The 17,877-nt window shown below is 53.2% G+C and overlaps 1 protein-coding gene across 1 annotated transcript in view; it reads left to right on the forward strand.

The window, feature by feature from the left end:
- The window catches only part of IGSF21 (immunoglobin superfamily member 21), a 270,299-nt gene that overhangs the window by 111,939 nt on the left and 140,483 nt on the right, over positions 1-17,877 (forward strand). The window contains exon 2 of the mRNA XM_043908963.1: positions 10,661-10,773. Within this exon, the coding sequence (XP_043764898.1) occupies positions 10,661-10,773 (113 nt within the window). The remainder of the gene's footprint in view (positions 1-10,660; positions 10,774-17,877) is intronic.

Genomic DNA, 17,877 nt, shown 5'->3' on the forward strand with positions numbered 1-17,877 from the left:
GGTATTTGTCTTCATGAGACGGGGTGACCTCTTTTCTTCATGGGTGGGGGTGCATGGAGCTCCTGTTACCTCGTGGAGATAAACCCCAGCCCTGCAGAAAGGGGAGGGTGGCGTGAGGAATCCTGTCACCCTGACTTCCATGGTCCTCTCTGACACGAGCAGAGCTGGCGGAGCGGCCGCCACCAGCTGACTGTCTGCCCCAGGTCAAGTCTCGACGTGGTCCAAGCTGGATCTCCAGGGAGAAGGGTCCCGGGAGTTCTCTGCACCATGTCTACGCTCCCAGACATAGAAGAGGGTGAAACACTGTCTCTGTCCTCGGGGAACGTCTAGTCTGACGGCAGAAACAGCCTCTGCCCTCTGACAGAAAGATGGTGTTCCCTTGCTTTTGACTCTTCTCTAGTTACTTTGAATCAACAAGTGTTGACTTGGGTGACACAAGGCAGGCACCTCTGGGCCAAGGGAACTGTCCAGAGCCGAGTTCAGAGGATGGGGTGTCAGGAATGGGAGGGGACAAATTCACCCATCCAGCCTCAGGTCGCTCACAGTCCCAGAAAGGGTCTCAGATCCATCGTCCGGCCTTCCCGGAACCTTCCGCTGGCTTTGAACTTGAAAATGGCCTCGACAGCCAGTCATCCTCCTGCTCCCTTGTGGAAGTTCTGTGTCCTGCTGGTCTAACTGCTGTGTGACCCCACTGCACCTCAAGACAGTGCTTCTGGGCACATCCTCTCTCTATCCACTCCTGTTCTCAGCTTCTCCCCGTGGAAGAAAGGGACAGGGCCTTCCATGGAATGGTGGGAGAGTGGCGGATTCAGATCAAAGGACCTTCTTGCCAAGCCTGGTTCTGTGTGGTCACGAGAAAGTCATTCCATATCTCTGAGCCTCAGTCTCCATAACTCCAAACTGGGAGTGTTACTCCCCAGGGTTGTGATGGTAATCAATGAGATAATAACTGTAGATATCCTTTGAAAGCGGCCAGACACCACATGTTCGTTTGCTAATTTTTTTATTCACTTAATACATATTTATTGAGCTACTATTAAGTGCCAGGAACTGTTCTAATTTCTAAGGGATAAAGTAGTGATTAAAAACCACAAACCCAAGGATTTCTAGTTATAGTGAAATGGAGTCAAGGCCAGCTTCTTTTTATTTTCCATTAATTCAGCTATGAGACCTAGACAGAATGTGTGGACATCTATTTGAAAAATCTGAAACATAGATACTAGCAGACAGTTTGGGGAAGAACACCAGAATTCAAAGCACTACTGCAGAATTAATATAGGTAAGACTTAGAGTCTCACAAAGTAATACTTAAAATGTTCACGACACAAACTAAAAATCACATGACATGACGACAGACAAAGAACTGCAAAAATCTCAACTCAAATGAGAAAAGATGATTCATAGACTCCAATGATGAGATTAACACCTATGCTGGAATTATCTAACAAGGACTTTAAGGTAACAAAGATACTTGAAGAAACAATCACAAATCATCTCAAAACAAATGACACAGAGTTTCCATAAAGAAATAAAGGACATAAAGAAGAGCCAAACAGAAATTTTAGAAGTGAAAAATACAATAACTGAAATTTAAAGACTCACTGGGTAGACTCAGTAACAGGATAGAGCGGACAGGAAAAAGTCAGCAGACTTGAAATAGATCAATAGCAATGATCCAATCTGAACAACAGGAAAAAGAAAAAGGATTGAGACACATGCATACACACACACACACACACACACACACGAAGCCTCTGCTCGCGTGGAGCTTGCAACCCAGTTGGGTACTGGAGTTGTGGGGGTGGGGGTGAGATGTCAGCAGATAATAAACAAATAAATATATATCCAGTAGTCATAAATATTTTAAAAAGAGAAGCGCAGGGTAGAGAGTTAGAGAATGACAAGGATACAATTTTATATAGGCAGGATGATTAGGAAAGGTTTCCCCACTGCAGAGGCATTTGAGCAGAGGAAGAATTGAGGACCTGAGCCATGTGAGCATCCGGGGAAAGACTGTTCTGAGAGGTGGGAGCAGCAGGTGCAAAGGCCCTGAGGTAGGGATGAGCTTGGAGGAGTCAGGAAGCAGCAGGGTTCACTGTGTGTGGAGTGAAGGAGGCAGAGGGCGAGGGGAAATGGAATTGGAGGGATGGGCAGGGGTGAAGGTGGGCGCAGAGAGACCAGCTGGGATGCAGGGCAATAGACCAGCAGCTTCCCCAGCTGCCCAGCAGTAAAGAACCCTCTAGCAATGCAGGAGCAGTGGGAGAGGCGGATTTGATCCCTGGGTTGGCCCTGGGCAACCCACTCCAGTATCATCGCCTGGAGAATCCCGGGGACAGAGGAGGAGCCTGGCGGGCTCCATGGGGTCGCAAAGAGTCAGGCAGGACTGAAGTGACTCAGCACGTATGCACACAGCCCATCTGCTGCAAGGTACCTGGTTACCTCTGCTGGCGGGTAGGCGACGGGAGAAGCGACGGAGACAGGGCCCCAGCTCAGCACAGTGTTCCAGGAGAGACAGGGCCCTGTTCAGACGCAGCAGCAGCTCTGGCCCCTGGCCCTGGGCCCGCCAGCTCCAGCAGCCGCCTTGCGCAGATGGCCGCCCACTTCCCTGCTCCAGGGCCCTGCCGGTCCAGCAAGTGCGGCTGGGCCCGGATTCCACAGCCTCTCCCCGTGGCTCCCGCGCCCGTGGTCTCAGCTCTACCCTCTTCTCTGTCTGTTGACTCCCTGTTACGTCTCGTATCCTACCACCCCCGATGGGGCGGCCACTCACCAAGGGGGGCTTCCTGCCTGACCTCTGTGAGGAGTCCTGGAGGACGCTCTCAGATGATGTTGGCATCAGTCCAAGCAGATGTGGTCCAGGAGGCAGGTTCAGCGGGCATCTGGGGTCTTGGCCCCTTCGGCTGGGGCTGCCTCGGACCACAGGGATGAGACGCTCCTGGGGACACCACCCACTCTTGTTACGGAACAGTCTAGAGGATGGGCAGAATTAATTCCTTTCTCCTTTCATCACTTACGCAGATCTGGGCACTATTCTAGCCACACAGGTAACATAAATAGAAACAGTTAGTGGCCTTGCATATGGAGAATATACAATGAACCCCTCATTACAAGTAATTTCAAGTTTCCTAAGTGGTCAAAAGGGACGGGTGTTTGGGGGGACTGTGATAACCTGGGGAGTCAAGGAGAGTTTTCTTGTGGAAGTGAGACCTCTGTGACTCCTTGAAGGATGAGCAAGGGTGAGGCCTTGGGACAGAGGGGGACACCTGTGCTGGGCCTGGAGAGGAGTCAGAGTCCACACATGATGAAGAGCAGACATGGTAGGACCTGGATGGGCCATGAGACCCAGGCCTGGGCCAGCTCACCTCACAGAGGATCTGCATCTCTTTCCATGGAGCGATGGGAAGCTCTGGGGGCCCTTTCCACGGCCAGGGAGCATATTTTAAAGAAAGCACTCTGGCTGCTGCTGGTGGGGGAGGATTGAAGGGCATCCATGGATGTAGGAAGCTCAAGACAAAGCCTGATCACACAAGTTACATCCTTCAGTAGCACCAGCATCTAGCAAACATTCATGAGGAACAAGGGCTGGGGAGGTCAGCGTTTTCCCTCACTAGCGCCTGCAGCTGGGAGGGATGGATCCCCTTATGACTGAAACAGGTGCAGAGGTTTAGTGATTTAACCCTTGCCATGGCCATGGGCGGCTTGTAACTATGGTGACCAACTTGTCTTGGTTTGCTGGGGAATTATTGGTTTTAGCATTGAAAGCACTTGTCCCAGGAAAGCTCTTGGTCCTGGGCAGACTGAGCCATCTGGTCACCCTGATATAATTCACGACTCTTTTCACTAAATCAAGGCGGGCCTGTGCCCCTCCCACGGAAGCCCACCCAGACTGCCGTCTACCCTTGGGGCCAGACATGAGCCAGCCCTCTGGACACATTTCCCCCCAACCCTGAGTTGGGAAAGGGAAGGGGGGCAATGCTGGGATGTCGCGAGGCGAGTTTCGGGATAGAGGAGCCATTTGTCATCACTTCATTGGGAGGGTGACTGATTCCTAAATATTGCCTGTGATTTTGCTAAACGTGTCTTAACGGGAGCGGTATAAATGCTGTCAGAGATAGAGGGCGAGAGTGATGGTCCCGTTCGGGATAATGAACTGCTTAGTTAAGATGAATCCGTTTCCACTCCTGATCCTGCTTCTCGATACCGTGCTTGGTGGGGGCCAGGGGGTGGGGTGGGGGGGCTCATGCATCAAGGCTGATTGGTGGCAAGTTTAATGCCGAGAAAGACAGAGCTCCGTCTTTAGCTGGTGGCTGATTCATGGATGAGTTCACGTCTCAGAGAAGTGGAGTCGCGTTGTATATGCAATGACGGTGTCAGGATTTGAGCTTAGTGAACAGCTGACATGGACTGATCAGAGCCGGAAGACCCCAAAGTACCGTTCACCCCTCATTTTGCAGATGAGAAAAAACAGGCCCAGACAGAGAGGCGGCCCACCTGAGGTGCCAGAGCCGGCTGGCCTCACAGCTGAGCCCACAGCTCTTCTCCTGGGCTTGTTCCCCTGAGCCCCCTGCCTCCTGGGGGCTGCATGAGCTCCTCTCCCATCCCTGCCCTTCCCACCAGTCTGGGGGCTTGATTCGGGGGTCCTGGCGGAAGGGTTTTTTTTTATGTATGCAATGATTTTATTTTTTAGTTTAAAACAATTATTGAAGTTGATTTACGATGCGTTCATTTTCTGCCGTGCAGCAAAGTGACTCAGTGACACACACACTCTCATCTTCATGTTCTTTTCCATTATGGTTTGTCACGGGGTATTGGATATAGTTCCCTGGGCTGTACGGTAGGTCCTTCTTGCTCATCCATCCTGTGTGTAATAGTTTGCCTCTGCTAACCCCAAATTCCCAACACTTCCCTCCCCTGCCCCTTCCCCCCGGCAACCCCAAGTCTGTTCTCTGCATAGAACAGGGCTCTTGGGGGCTCCCCTCTTGAGCCTGCCCTCTGCTTTGTGGGGAGAACTCCTCGTGGATCTCCTGGCTCTGACCCCAGTCTGGATGGGACACCTGGCTGAGAGGGTCAGCCCTGAACCTTCTCCCACTCTCTGACTAGCTTCCAAATGTCAGATCCCACTCCTCCCACTTCCATCCAGGGACCGTCCTTCCTCAGTTGGACAGTGGGGACCGGGAGGGAACAGGGATCTGGCAGAGGCTCAGGGGCGCCCCGCTGTGGGCCGGGCTCATGATGAGCAAACTCCTAAAACATGCTTCACCGTGTGGGACGTCAGCATTACACATGGGGAAACTGAGGCCTTAGTGGCCACATAACCTGCCTGAGTGATGACCAAATCACGGGGTGAGTAACTTGAACCAAATAACTGACTTCAAACTTGGTGAAAGTGTGTGGGTAGGAGAAGCAGAGAAAGTGGGGGAGGGTATTTTCAGAAAAAGAACCAAGGCAGGGTCTTCAGAAGGTGACGAAAACCTGTGAAATAGGAGCTGACGGAATGTTTGCTGGACCTAGAGAACTTTCACTGTTTTTCTTTTGCAAAAAAAAAAACTCCTTGGCCTTGAACCCTTGCTCTTCCCTCTCAGCGCGCGTCTGTGTTTGGGAAGGTGATTACTCACCTGTGACCCAGGTGTTGACAGGTAATGCAATCCTCGCCTGGCACATAGGTCAGAAAGTCACCCCGCCACCTGCTCTTCCATCCCTTCCCAGCCACTGATCCTGCCTCCAGACCCAACAGTTAGAGCCCACGCATTGCCTGAGGCTTGTCCTGGCCTTGGCTGGCAAAGCTCCAGAGAGCCCAAGCTTCGTGGTAAGGCTCTCAAGCCTGGAGGGAAGGGGGCCCCCCGTCCATCGCTGGGGCCTGACCCCACCCCAGAGCACTGTGTCTGCAGGCTCTGTCTCTCCCTGGTCATCTTCCCCACTGGGAGCCAGGCCTCTGCTGAAGATGCAGTCGGTGCAACGGCCAATCACAGGCGAGCCCCCGAATCTTCACGTGACCTGCAAGTTTCATGACTGCTCCGGGTGGTAGCAAAGGAGAGCCTGGCCTCAGAGTCAGACAGATCCAGGTCCAAATCCCAGCTTTGCTGCTTATTTGGCAGCAGTACTGAGCCGGCCCTTCCTCCCTCTGACCTGCTGTTCTTCCTTTGAGGCACAGAAGTAGTATACACGGGGTGGTGTGAGGACCGATGCCTGCCCTGAAGGAAGCCCAAAAAGCAGCACTCACACGCTTATTTCAACACTCCACTGATGTTAATGAAACTCACTTTCCAGACGGAGAGGCAGATGTGCAAACAGACAGTCCCCCTCCAGTGCGACATACGTGGGAATTGCGGCATCTTACAAGGAAGGCACAGGCAGGCTGCCGCAAGAGCCAGTGGAAAAGTAGGCAGGAGATTTCTGGGAAATCCAGGAAGTGCCATGTGCCTGGGGAAGGAGGTTTTAATCCTTAGAAGTGAGACCTCCTGCCTCTTCTGTGGCCTGGCCTTACCCCTACTCTGCCCCAGCCGCTCCCAGGGGGTCCAAGAAGAGGAGGGTCCTCAGCTGGGAGCGATTCACCCCCATCCCCCAGCCTCTGTGACTTCAAGGAAGGAGACTTCAGGAGTGGGAGCCACAGTCACTTCCTGAGGGCGGCGTTTGCTAGTGCTTGTTCCAGAGGACTCCAGCAGGGCCAGGACTCGGGGCCCTGCAGGGGGAGTAAACGCCTCCTGAAATCCAGCACCCTGGGCACCTCACTTTCTCCACCCTCATCCTGGTCCCGCAAGATGCTCAGTCACGGATGGGCTTCAGAGGACACAATGGTACAAAAAGGTTTCCCACCACTGCCTGTCTGGAGAATCAAAAGCACGCTCCAGCCTCAGGGCCTGTGCACGTGCGACGTCTTCTGTCTGCAATGCTCGCTCCTAGAATCACACGTGGCTCACACTTTCCTTTACTCTGGCCCCTTCAGAAAGGCCTCCTGGGTGGCACCCTGTCCAGATCAACCCTTCTCCCATGACCCTCTTTTACTTTACCCTGATTCTCTTTTCTTCATTACACTTACTACCTATTACATCACATTACACCGGGCACATTTCCCATCAATTGTTCCTTTGGCTACTGTCTCTTCTGCTGGAACGTCAGCAGGATGTGCCTGTTCTCATTATTGTATCCCCGGTGTCTGGCACAGTACCAGGAAGTGGACGCTGTTGTTCAGTCGCTAAGTGGTGTCCGACTCTTGGCAACCCCATGGACCCCAGCGCTCCAGGCTTCCCCGTCCTTCACTGTTTCCCAGAGTTTGCTCAAACTGATGTCTATTGAGTCAGTAATGCCATCCAACCATCTCATCCCCATCTCATCTCATCCTCTCCTGGGATCAGAGCCAGGAGACCCACGAGGAGTCTTCCCCACAAAGCAGAGGACAGAATGAAGAGGGGAGCCCCCAAGAGCCCCGTTCTATGCAGAGAACAGACTTGTGGTTGCCGGGGTGGGGGCAGGGGAGGGAAGTGTTGGGAATTTGGGGTTAGCAGAGGCAAACTATTACACACAGGATGGATAAGCAAGAAGAACCTACCGTACGGCCCAGGGAACTATATCCAATACCCTGTGGCAAACCATAATGGAGAAGAACATCAAGAAGGAGTGTGTGTGTGTGTGTCTGTGTGAGTGTGTGTGTGTGTATGAGTGTGTGTGTGTGTGTGTGAGAGTGTGTGAGTGTGTGTGTGTGAGTGTGTCTGTGTGTGTGTGAGAGTGTGTGTGAGTGTGAGTGTGTGTGTGAATGTGTGTGTGTCTGTGTGTGAGTGTGTGTGTGTGTGTGAATGTGTGTCTGTGTGTGTGTGTGTGTGAATGTGTGTGTGTCTGTGTGTGTGTGAATGTGTGTGTGTCTGTGTGTGTGTGTCTGAATCAGTTTACTGTACAGCACAAATGAGAGGAATGAGTAGCCTCCTTCTCCCGCCAATGTTTCCCAGTATCAGGGTCTTTTCCTGATGAGCTGGCTCTTTACATCAGGTGGCGAAAGTATTGGAGCTTCAGCTTCAGCGTCAGTCTTTCCCACGAATATTCAAGGTTGATCTCCTTTAGGATTGACTGGAAGTGAAGAGATTCTCAATAAAAACCGGAGCTTCCACCATTTCCTCCAATGCCCACTGGACTCACACCTGTGATTCCCTCAGGGCTCACCAGGACCCAGGACCCTGCAAGTTGGCGCCCCCCCCCACCCCCAGCCCGCCTCACATGCATACACCCTCTGTCTCCACCTTGGGCTGGCTGGAAGATTTATGCATCTGAGAATCTGTCCTTTCTGTCTCCTTCCAGTGGGAGGGACTGTTCTTTTGTCTTGAGCTCCTCAGCCATCTGAACAAATGACGGTCATCTCAATGGTAGTTCCAAAAGTGAGACGCCCCTCCACCCCAGGGTTAAGTAGCCCTACTGGAAAGGTGGGCATTGGGTCAAGGCTGGGAACCATAAAGAAGGGGATCAGGTCCTGGTCTCCTGTCATGTCCCCTCCCCCCAGCAACACACCCTTGTTCTCCCCAGGGCTGGATGGGAAGTGTTTGCTGGGCCATCCTCACTGCGTCCATCATTAGCTGTGTGTAGCATGGCAGAATGGCAGTCATAATAGAATCAGAAGGTCTGTGTTTGAATCCCAGCTCTGCCACTTATAGCTATGTGATCTCAGCAGGTTACTTAGCCTCTCTGTTTCCGTGTGAGAAGTCGGAATAATCCTAGCTCCTCTCTCCTAGGATTGTCATGACAGTTAAGTGAGTGAGTGTGTATTAAGCATGGAGTCCAGTGTCTGGCACAGAACAGGTGCCATGGAAATGGGAACCACTGTTACCGTATCACACTTGGCTTGCCCCAGAGTCCTCCCTCCCACCCGGGTTCATCCTCCGGCAGGCGGCCTCCTTGTTTGTCATGCTTTGGCACCCGCTGGGCTTGGGGATGTTGCTGACCATACACGCCGGGTCAGGTTTCCCCTAGTCCCTCATGGTCACCTGTCATCACCCTAGTCCAGTGGGGTCGTGTTGTGAATCTGCGCCTCCACTGTCCATTCCCAGAGAGCAAGGCAATGCTCATGCCATTCTGCTTCCTAGATACGGCCCAGGGCCTGCTCAGAGCAGGTGGGAGCAAAATCTGGGGCAGAATAAATGAGGAGAGAAGGGGACAGAAGATGGTTCTTCCTTCCAGTTAGCTCGGTCACTGCTCTCGTGGGCCACGTGTTCTCTGGGGCTCCCTGCGAGCCTGACCTTTGGTCTAAGTTAGAGGCCACCTGGGGTGAGCCCCAACCTCACTCCCTTGCCCTGGGCGTTGGGAACTGAAGTTTTGGACCACACCAGTCGAGTCTGCCTCCAGCTTCCAAATTGATCCTCTTGAGGTCGATTCTTTTTTTCCCGCAGAATGCTGTAACCATTAACTTCCAGGCAGGGGTCAGACCCCTGGGCCCCATCGGCTCAGGTTGCCTGCACAATTGAAATCCCTGAGCCCATTCTGGCTAGTTTTCTCATTAAGACAATCGGACTGGATTGATCCATTAGATCAATGGTTGGATATCAACCGGCAGGAAGCCAATCCGATGAGCCTGGATGATCAGCCCAAGAATGAGATGCCCCGCCAAGCTGGAGTGGGTTCCTTGCCCTCAGGATGGGGCTCTGGGAGGCAGAGGGGGACAGGTCAGAGGACTCAGCAGGCTGGACTTAGGTGAGGAGGCATCAGTGTTGCCAGGGAGTGTCTACCAGGAGAAGAGCCCCAGCTCCTAGGAGCTGGGCAGGGATTCCGGGGACAGCTGGTGTGTGAGAAATGCCGTCTGTGCTTGCGGACAATCGAGACTCCTTCCCAGGTCATCAGCCCATCACACTCCCACCACCCCCAACCCCACCGTGGCCCAGAGTTGCAAGGTGTGTGTGATGGGGTTTGGGGGTGCAGGAAGCAAAACAGCAGCTTCCCGGGTCTTCCTCACTCATCAGGAGAAATTTTTTGAGGTTGGAAATGGAGAAGTACCTAGAACACCAAATCAGCATTCCAGGGTCTGAGTGCGTGGGATACTGATGGGGTTTAAGGGTTGGCCAAGGGACCCATGTTCAAATAGGTTTGGAAATGCTAGTGTCAGTTGCTCAGTCCTGTCTGACTCTTTGCGACCCCATGGACTGTAGCCTGCCAGGCTCCTCTGTCCATGGGATTCTCCAGGCAAGAATATTGGAGTGGGTGGCCATGCCCTCCTCCAGGGGATCTTCCCAACCCAGAAGTCGAACCTGGGTCTCCTGCATTGCAGGCAGATTCTCTACCATCGGAGCCCCCTTGGAAATGTATTTCAGCCTGTTCATTTCCTACAGAGCTGATGCACGTTACAGCTTTCTAAAAGAAGGGGGGAGGAGCAGTGTTGGCTGGAAGGTCTGGGACATCTTACAGAAATACACCGAAGCGCTTCCTTCAGGAGTCAGCAGGGCCTGCTGTCACGGGACAGTTCATCCCAGAGAGTGTCTGCAGGGCTGACGGGATCCCGGAGGGCCAGGGAGGTTCCCGGGAAGGGAGGCAGCAGAGAGGAGGAAGTGAGGTGGCCCCTCTCCCGGCCCCTCTCTCGTGGACTCCAGGGCAGACAGCGCCACCTGCAGCCGGGGAGGCCCCCTCAGCCCACCCGTGCGCCAACGCCCGGGTCAGCCCGCAGCCTCACCACCCTCTCCCCTTTCCTCCACAGGCTACTTGACTGTCAACATTGAGCCTCTCCCGCCCGTGGTGGCTGGTGATGCCGTGACCTTGAAGTGCAACTTCAAGACCGATGGCCGCATGCGTGAGATCGTGTGGTACCGGGTAAGTCACCTCGGCGGTGCCCCCTGCCCCGTGCCTCTCACCAGGACGGGGGTAGAGTCCCTGGAGACCCTGGTGGGGTCAGCGACGCCCTCAGCCCTCACCAGCCCTGCGCTGTCCTGTGCCCTTGCCTGACCCCGTCCTTCGCCGAATCCCTCCGTAAAGATCCCTCTGCCCAGTCTTCCCTTCTGACCTCAGAGTCTATCTTGTCCTGGCATCTCTGATGCCCTAACATGCCCTTATGCTCAGGAAACCCCCTCCGAGCTGAGTACTAGTTACCAACATCGAACGCACTGACTGCAGTGTAATTAAAGAACGCTGAAGGGTGAAATTTGGGGCATGAGGATTTGGGTAATGCTTTTGGCAGAGGAGAGAGAACAGGACAGCTTCCTGCCTTCTTAAAAATCAAATTACAGATGTAGTCTGCCTTCTAATCTGATTACACACAGGACTGGTGTCTGTCACCCCAAGGTCTAAGGGGATCTGAGAAGGGATGTTGATAGAGATGAGAAGATGCCCACCTTCCCAGGGCCCTGGTGTTGGCCACAGGAGAACCAGCTTTGGGCCTTGGGAGCAAGTGTTGGCCTTTTAACGGCCGAGAGACATCTGTGTGTCTGGACCGGGCATCCCAGCCTGGTCTCGCTTTGCCACAAGACGTCGAGGCTGGCTGGGCTCCGGAGAAGCTCGAGTTGGCATTGACGTTCTTGCCGTGTGGCACCCAGGTGTGCAAAGAACAGGGTACCGCCATCTTGGGAATGGGTTGGGTGGAGATCTCCCCTTCTATGACCTGGGTTCCTTTTAACCAACATCACTGTTCTCCATCTTAGCGTAGTAGCCCCTCCTATTTAGAATCACTCCGAGGACTCTCCATCCAAGCTCAACAGGGGTTGGCAAAACCCTTCGGTGAAGCCCGGATAGTAAACACTTTCCTCTCGGGGGGCTGTATGGTTTCTGCTGCAACTACCCAGTTCTTGTTCCAGCGCAGAAGCAGCCACAGACAGCATGTCTATGGGACGGCATGGCAGCGTTCCCGTAAAATTTTACTTACGGACCCTTGAATTTCGTGTAATTTTCATGTGTCACACAGCCTTCTCCTTTTTAATTTTTTCAACCATTGAAAAAGGTAAAACACCACTCTGGGCTCATGGGTCACACAAAAACAGGCTGTAGGCTGTGTTGGTCCACCGGCCATAGTTTGCCAGCAGCTGGTCAAAAACCAACCTCTGCTAAGTTGTGCTGCCCTTTCTTCAAAGTGAAACCAATGGGTGATACAGTCAAGTGGAATTGCTCTGGAGGTATCGGGTGTGGAGTGGAGAGCGGGTGGGAGGTGGGGGTTGGGTGGGCACCGCTTGGTGAGGTGCCCTGGAAATGGTTCATCAGGCATCTGGAAACGGTTCCTGAGCTCCTTCAAGCTACCGCCATACCCAAATGCGGTGCAAGGAAAGCCAGCCTCAGAGGATCCTGCTGGGGAGTCCTCACCATCCGAGCCTTGACTCAGACCTGGGCGCCTCAGCCTCCTTGCTGTCGGTCCAGCCTTGCTTTGAACCATTCCCTATTTTCGGCCTTTTGAGTCATCATTTTCTGATCGCTGTGCTTACGCTGGGCGCTGTGACCTGGGTTCCTTTTAACCAACATCACTGTTCTCCATCTTAGCGTCGTAGCCCCTCCCATTTAGAATCACTCCGAGGACCCTCCATCCAAGCTCACAGCCACCCGGGACCCACAGGTGTGAATCTGACATTTGATTCCCCGGAGGGCCCCAGCTTCAAGTGAGGTTTCCTTCCTGGAGAGATCGCTGGGGCCTAGAGAAAGTCAAGGCATATGTTAAATAGTGCCGCGAACCGCATCGCTAAGAGGCGTATTTACATGATACGGGAACCGCTTGGCTGACACACGCTGTGAGCGTCTCATTAGCACCTGGCAGAGGGCTGCGACAAATTAACTCCGCTCGCTGCCGACGATGGCACTGCGTCTCTGCTCGACCCTCCGTGGAGTGAGGGGTAGTGAGAGGCTGGCCCGGCTGGCAGAGAGAAACGCGGAGACCCAATGGGAACAATAGGGGTGAAGACGGGAGGCGTCTTGGAAACAGGAAAATACCAGTAGGCATCTCATTGCTCCCCCATCCCTTGGAGCAGCTATCCTCACTCTTGTTTGAAATGAATGTTCCTGCATCAGTGGTGAAAATCCCCCTGCAGGGGTGGCTGCCGGGGTGGGGGCAACGGAGTGCCAGGCCCAGGTGTGGGGAACCACAAGCAGCCTCCCACGTGGTTCACCTCTGCGTGCTCTGAAAACCGGGGATGCCCAGGTTCCAGGGCAGACAGAGACTCCCCTTCCCCCTCTCTACCCCAGTGCCGAGCACCCCCGAGTCCCTTCACCACACCGCCCCCCCTCCCCGACCTCCATCCTGCCTTGTGATCCCATCGACTGCTTTAAAAATCAGTTTTGTCTCTTACGGGTGTCGGGCCCTGCATATTGGGCTACGGGAGGCTGCACTAATTAATTTATTTTCTTTCGTTTCACATCCTTTGACCTGACAGCGTCTGGAGTTGGGGTGGGGTGGGGTTGCAGATGTATGCAAATCACATGCAAATCGCGCGCTGAAGCCAAGTGCTGGCCGTCTGATTCTGTGGCTGGAGCGCGGAAGCGGCTCCCCTGATGGGGCGCTGTCCCTGGGACCCGGGGAGCCCCGCACGCCTGTCTGTGGCGGTGGGGCTGGGGCAGAGGCCGGGCCGGGAGCAGGCCGCGGGGAGCAGCTCCAGGCGGCCAGGCCTCTTCTTCCTGCTGCCGCTCTGGCCTCCCCTCACCGCCCCCTCCTTTCCCAAGGAGCTGGCCGAATGGCCAGAGATGAGAGCCGACCGCAGTGGGGGCTCCGGGAGCCGAGACCGACGCGGGGCTCCTGGAGGGACTGGGAGAAGCGTCAGTGGAAGCCCCGATCTCCCTTCCCGGCCGGCTCCCCCTAGGCAAGCCCCAGAGCTTCATTCCCTGCCCCGTCTTCCCCGGCCCCTGCTCCCACCCCGAAACAGGGGGCTGCGGAGCGGTGTTGTTTTGTTTGTTTTCTGTACGTCTGTTTGCTCCCCTCCCCAGCTTCCTTTGCCCATCCTCCATGAATGAGCTCACAGAGCCCGGCTTGGAAGGAGATGAATAGATTACACAGGCCCAGCCAGGGCTGTGTCTCCAAGCCCTTTAGTCGGGAAAAGCAGGTCATTGTGATGAGGCTGCCTCTGCACACTCCGCCCAGTGGGCGCAAAATGACCCAAAACATGTGTCCTGTCCAGCAGCCTCCCCTCTGGTCCTAAAGGCAAGAGCTTAGCAGTAGGGTCATCCTAAGCTTTCAGAAGTGTAGCGAATGCATTGGATTCTCTGGGTAAATTGAGGGAGCTGATGGAGTGGTGTGAAGCAAAAGGGATCCTTCCCTCAGGGTCAACAAGACCTCTGGCTCAGCATTTGGGGAAAGTCTTGGCTTATGGAGCCCTTAGGGCTGGGGTAGGTGAGCAGGGAAATAGGAGGAGGTGGCGAGGGCCCACACCTTGGACACTTTGCCCCAAGGTAGAGCCAAATTACAGACAAAGATGATGAAACTCTAGAAGAGACTCAAGAAAGTGCACGTGGTCAGAGCCCCTGGGTCTGTGCTGTCCACTGTGGCAGCCACTGGTCACAGGTTGCTATTTACATTTAAGTTTAACTAAATCAGGTTAAATTAGAAGTTCATTTCCTCAGTCAAACTTGCCACATATGATTAGTGGCTACCGCATTGGGCAGAGCAGGTAGAGAACATTTCCATCACCACATAAAGTTCTATTGGACAGCCTGCTGTAGATAATTGAAAAAAATGTCATGGCCCCTCCTTGGAATATCCCGTGTCTTCCTGACAAGGGAGTGCAAGTGACTGCTCTTTGAGCCAGTTTTCTAGGCAAACTCACCCTACAGTGAATTTCAGAAAAAGTGAATTGTGTTTGTTGTGTAACTTACCATCACTGGTTTGCAGGGAACGAGAGGACAGAAGAAAGATTGTCATTCTCAAAAGACGTCTTTGGAAACAGAGAAGACATCAGGGAAGTTTTCAGGCCCCTGAGGACCTGGTATCATGGTCATCTCCCCACGTTTTCTCCACTGTTGTGTGGGTCCCCCTCCCAGATTTGAGCTTTGCGGTCTTCTCCAGAGCTTGGGCACGTAGCTTTACTTTTACTTGCAAAATAGACAGTGGCTAATAGGGTAAGGGTGCAACCCCACACTTGGCCAATAGGAGGCAGCCACCTAACAAGCAGCTGATTTTAGCATTAAGATTGGGAGCTGGTTCTAGAACACAGGGCTTCCCTGATGGCTCAGTTGGTAAAGAATCTGCCTGCAGTGCAGGAGACCCAGGGTCAGTCCCTGGGTCAGGAAGATTCCCTGCAAAAGGGAATGGCTACTCATTCCAGTATCCTTGCCTGGAGAATTCCATGGACAGAGGAGCCTGGCGGGCTATAGTCTGTGGGGTCGGGAAGAGTCAGACACGACTGAGTGAGTAACACTTCCTTAACATTTCATTTTCATGTTGACACAGGCTGGTGGGATCGTGAAGCCTGTTTTTCAGATGAAGACATGGGCATCCAAGAGGACTGTGCCTCGGCTCATGCTGCCCCTCCCCTGATTTCTGCAGGAAGTTCTAGACACTTCCTCCTCTGTGATTCCTCTGCACTCCAACTTCTATCTCATTAGGTCCAAACACCTGTCGGTCCACTGGGTCGTGAGCATCCCAACCACAAAGGCCACGTCTTTTCCCCATTACATCCACAACACCTAGTGGAGAGTCACCTCAGTAAATATTTGTTACGTGAATGGAGGTGGAAATACACATTTTGACAGACCACGCCAGGTAGCCCACTTCCAGATCAGCTTCTGTGTCCAGCCGATCGCATCTGTCTGCTCAGGGATTGAGTGTGGGTCTCTGTATACTCAGGGGCCTTTATGGAGTGTGGGGTTGGGGGGAAAGGAACATTTCTCATTTGGGAATGCTGTCTAAACTCATTTACTTGGAGGTCACCTGCCCAGCAGGCAAAACCAAAGGTCTGTTACTATCACAGAAATCCATTAAACAGCCACAGAGAATCCTGGGAATTTAACTTTTCACAGCAGTTTTATTTTATCATCTTTCCTTTGTTTCATCTCTTTCCTTCACAATATGTTCCCAAGAGCTGCGCTGGGCCCAGGTTACAGGCCGCAGTAAGAGAACCATGGCGCTAGACAGAGAGGCGATCTGCCGTGAGTGATAGCACCGCTGCTCTCAGAAGCCCCTTACCGCGCCTCTTCCACCCTGTGGGGAGGCTGCGCCTGGGTGTTTGTTTAATGGTCGGAGATGCCTCCTCCACGATGCTGCTTGGCTGGGGTGAGGTCCTGCTCTGGGGCTCCGCTGGCTGCCTCTGCAGTGAGGGTTTAAGGCTGCTCTGAGCCATTAGAGAAAGGATTAAGCCTGGAGGCTGGGCACATGACTTTGGGCAGTGACCTAACCTTTCTGCTTTAGAAACCTCATCTGAAATTGGGCATGAAACCACATGCATTGTAGGCATAAATGAGATAATGTCCACAACTAAACAAGCCCAGTCCCACTGCAGTCCTTTTATTCCACCCAACAAAAGCTATGGGAGCAGTTCAGAAATGGTAACCATTTGTCCTCTCATGTCTCTTGGTAACAAGGGATCCAGAGAGAAGTTATGAAACGAGAGTGGAAGGTGTTGTTGGAGGACCGCCGCGATGAGATTCCCGGAGTTGCATCCTACCACCCGCCTTGCCAACAAAGACGGGCAGAGAGGATACTTAAAGCTGGTACCCTCTTTGTCGCTACTTGGTTACGCTGATGAACTCACTGAACTTAATTCTTGGAAATGTGATTACATGGCTAAACCACTTCAATGGATCTTAGCTCTCTCCAAGCTTCCCTTGTGGCTCAGCTGGTAAAGAACCTGCCTGCAATGTGGGAGACCTGGGTTCAATCCCTGGGTTGGGAAGATCCCCTGGCGAAGAGAAGGGAAAGGCTACCCACTCCAGTATTCTGGCCTGGAGAAGTCCATAGACTGTATAGTCCACGGGGTCACAAAGAGTCGGACATGACTGAGTGACTTTCACTTTCACTTAGCTCTCCCTGAAACAAGAAGTTATTTCAGAATGGCTTTACTGGCATTGGCTCTCTGTCAGTCTCAGTCCTTGACGATGTTTTGTTGTCTGAAACAAAATGGAAAATGATGATTATAAAGGGTCATTACAGTCTGATGATATCATAAGGGCAGGAAGGCAGGTATACTCCTGGTGATGAGTGGAGACCAGGGCCCAAGTCCCAGAGGACTGGGCTGCATCACTCCTTGGCCCTCTGGCTTGGCGCCCAGCCTGGCAGCCACTCAATCTGGCTGCTCCTTGCTCCCCTCCTCTCAGGTCTTACAGATCCAAGGTCTGGGGGGGGTGGTGTAGGGATGAAGGGAGACAAGAAGCCGTCTTCACCGAGCCAGGGTTCAGCTGGCTGAGCTGGCTTATCCACGTCTCCACCCTCCCCCTGACCTCCCAAAGGGGCAGGCTTTTCCTGATGAGGAAGGTGCCATGCCTAATTTTGTCACACCCGTCACATAAGAGGAGAGAGAAAGTACCAGGGAGAAGGCCCACCAAAGGACAACTGATTGTAGAGTAAACGTAATGACACATAGGAAGGAAGCAAGCATCTTTCTGAGTCTAGTTCCATTGCGGTCTTTTAGTTCCACCCTCAACTATAGATTGTGTCCATCCTGAACCTCTATCAGACATCTACTCCGTGGGGTGGAGTGATGGGAGCAACTTTAAGCTCCCTCTAGAGGTCACGGAGTGAATTGCTACTCTTGCAAGCCCCGATCCTTGGTCTTGAAGGGAAGTTCGGTTGCAAAGGAGCAGGAGCTGTCTATTCTGCCCTTTAGAATTTTCAGCTGCTGCTGCTGCTAAGTCGCTTCAGTTGTGTCCGACTCTGTGCAACCCCATAGATTGCAGCCCACCAGGCTCCCCCATCCCTGGGATTCTCCAGGCAAGAACACTGGAGTGGGTTGCCATTTCCTTCTCCAAGGCGTGAAAGTGAAAAGTGAAAGTGAAGTCGCTCCATTGTGTCCAACTCTT

The sequence above is a fragment of the Cervus elaphus genome, chromosome 8, assembly GCF_910594005.1.
Source record: "Cervus elaphus chromosome 8, mCerEla1.1, whole genome shotgun sequence".
Classification (NCBI taxonomy): domain Eukaryota; kingdom Metazoa; phylum Chordata; class Mammalia; order Artiodactyla; family Cervidae; genus Cervus; species Cervus elaphus.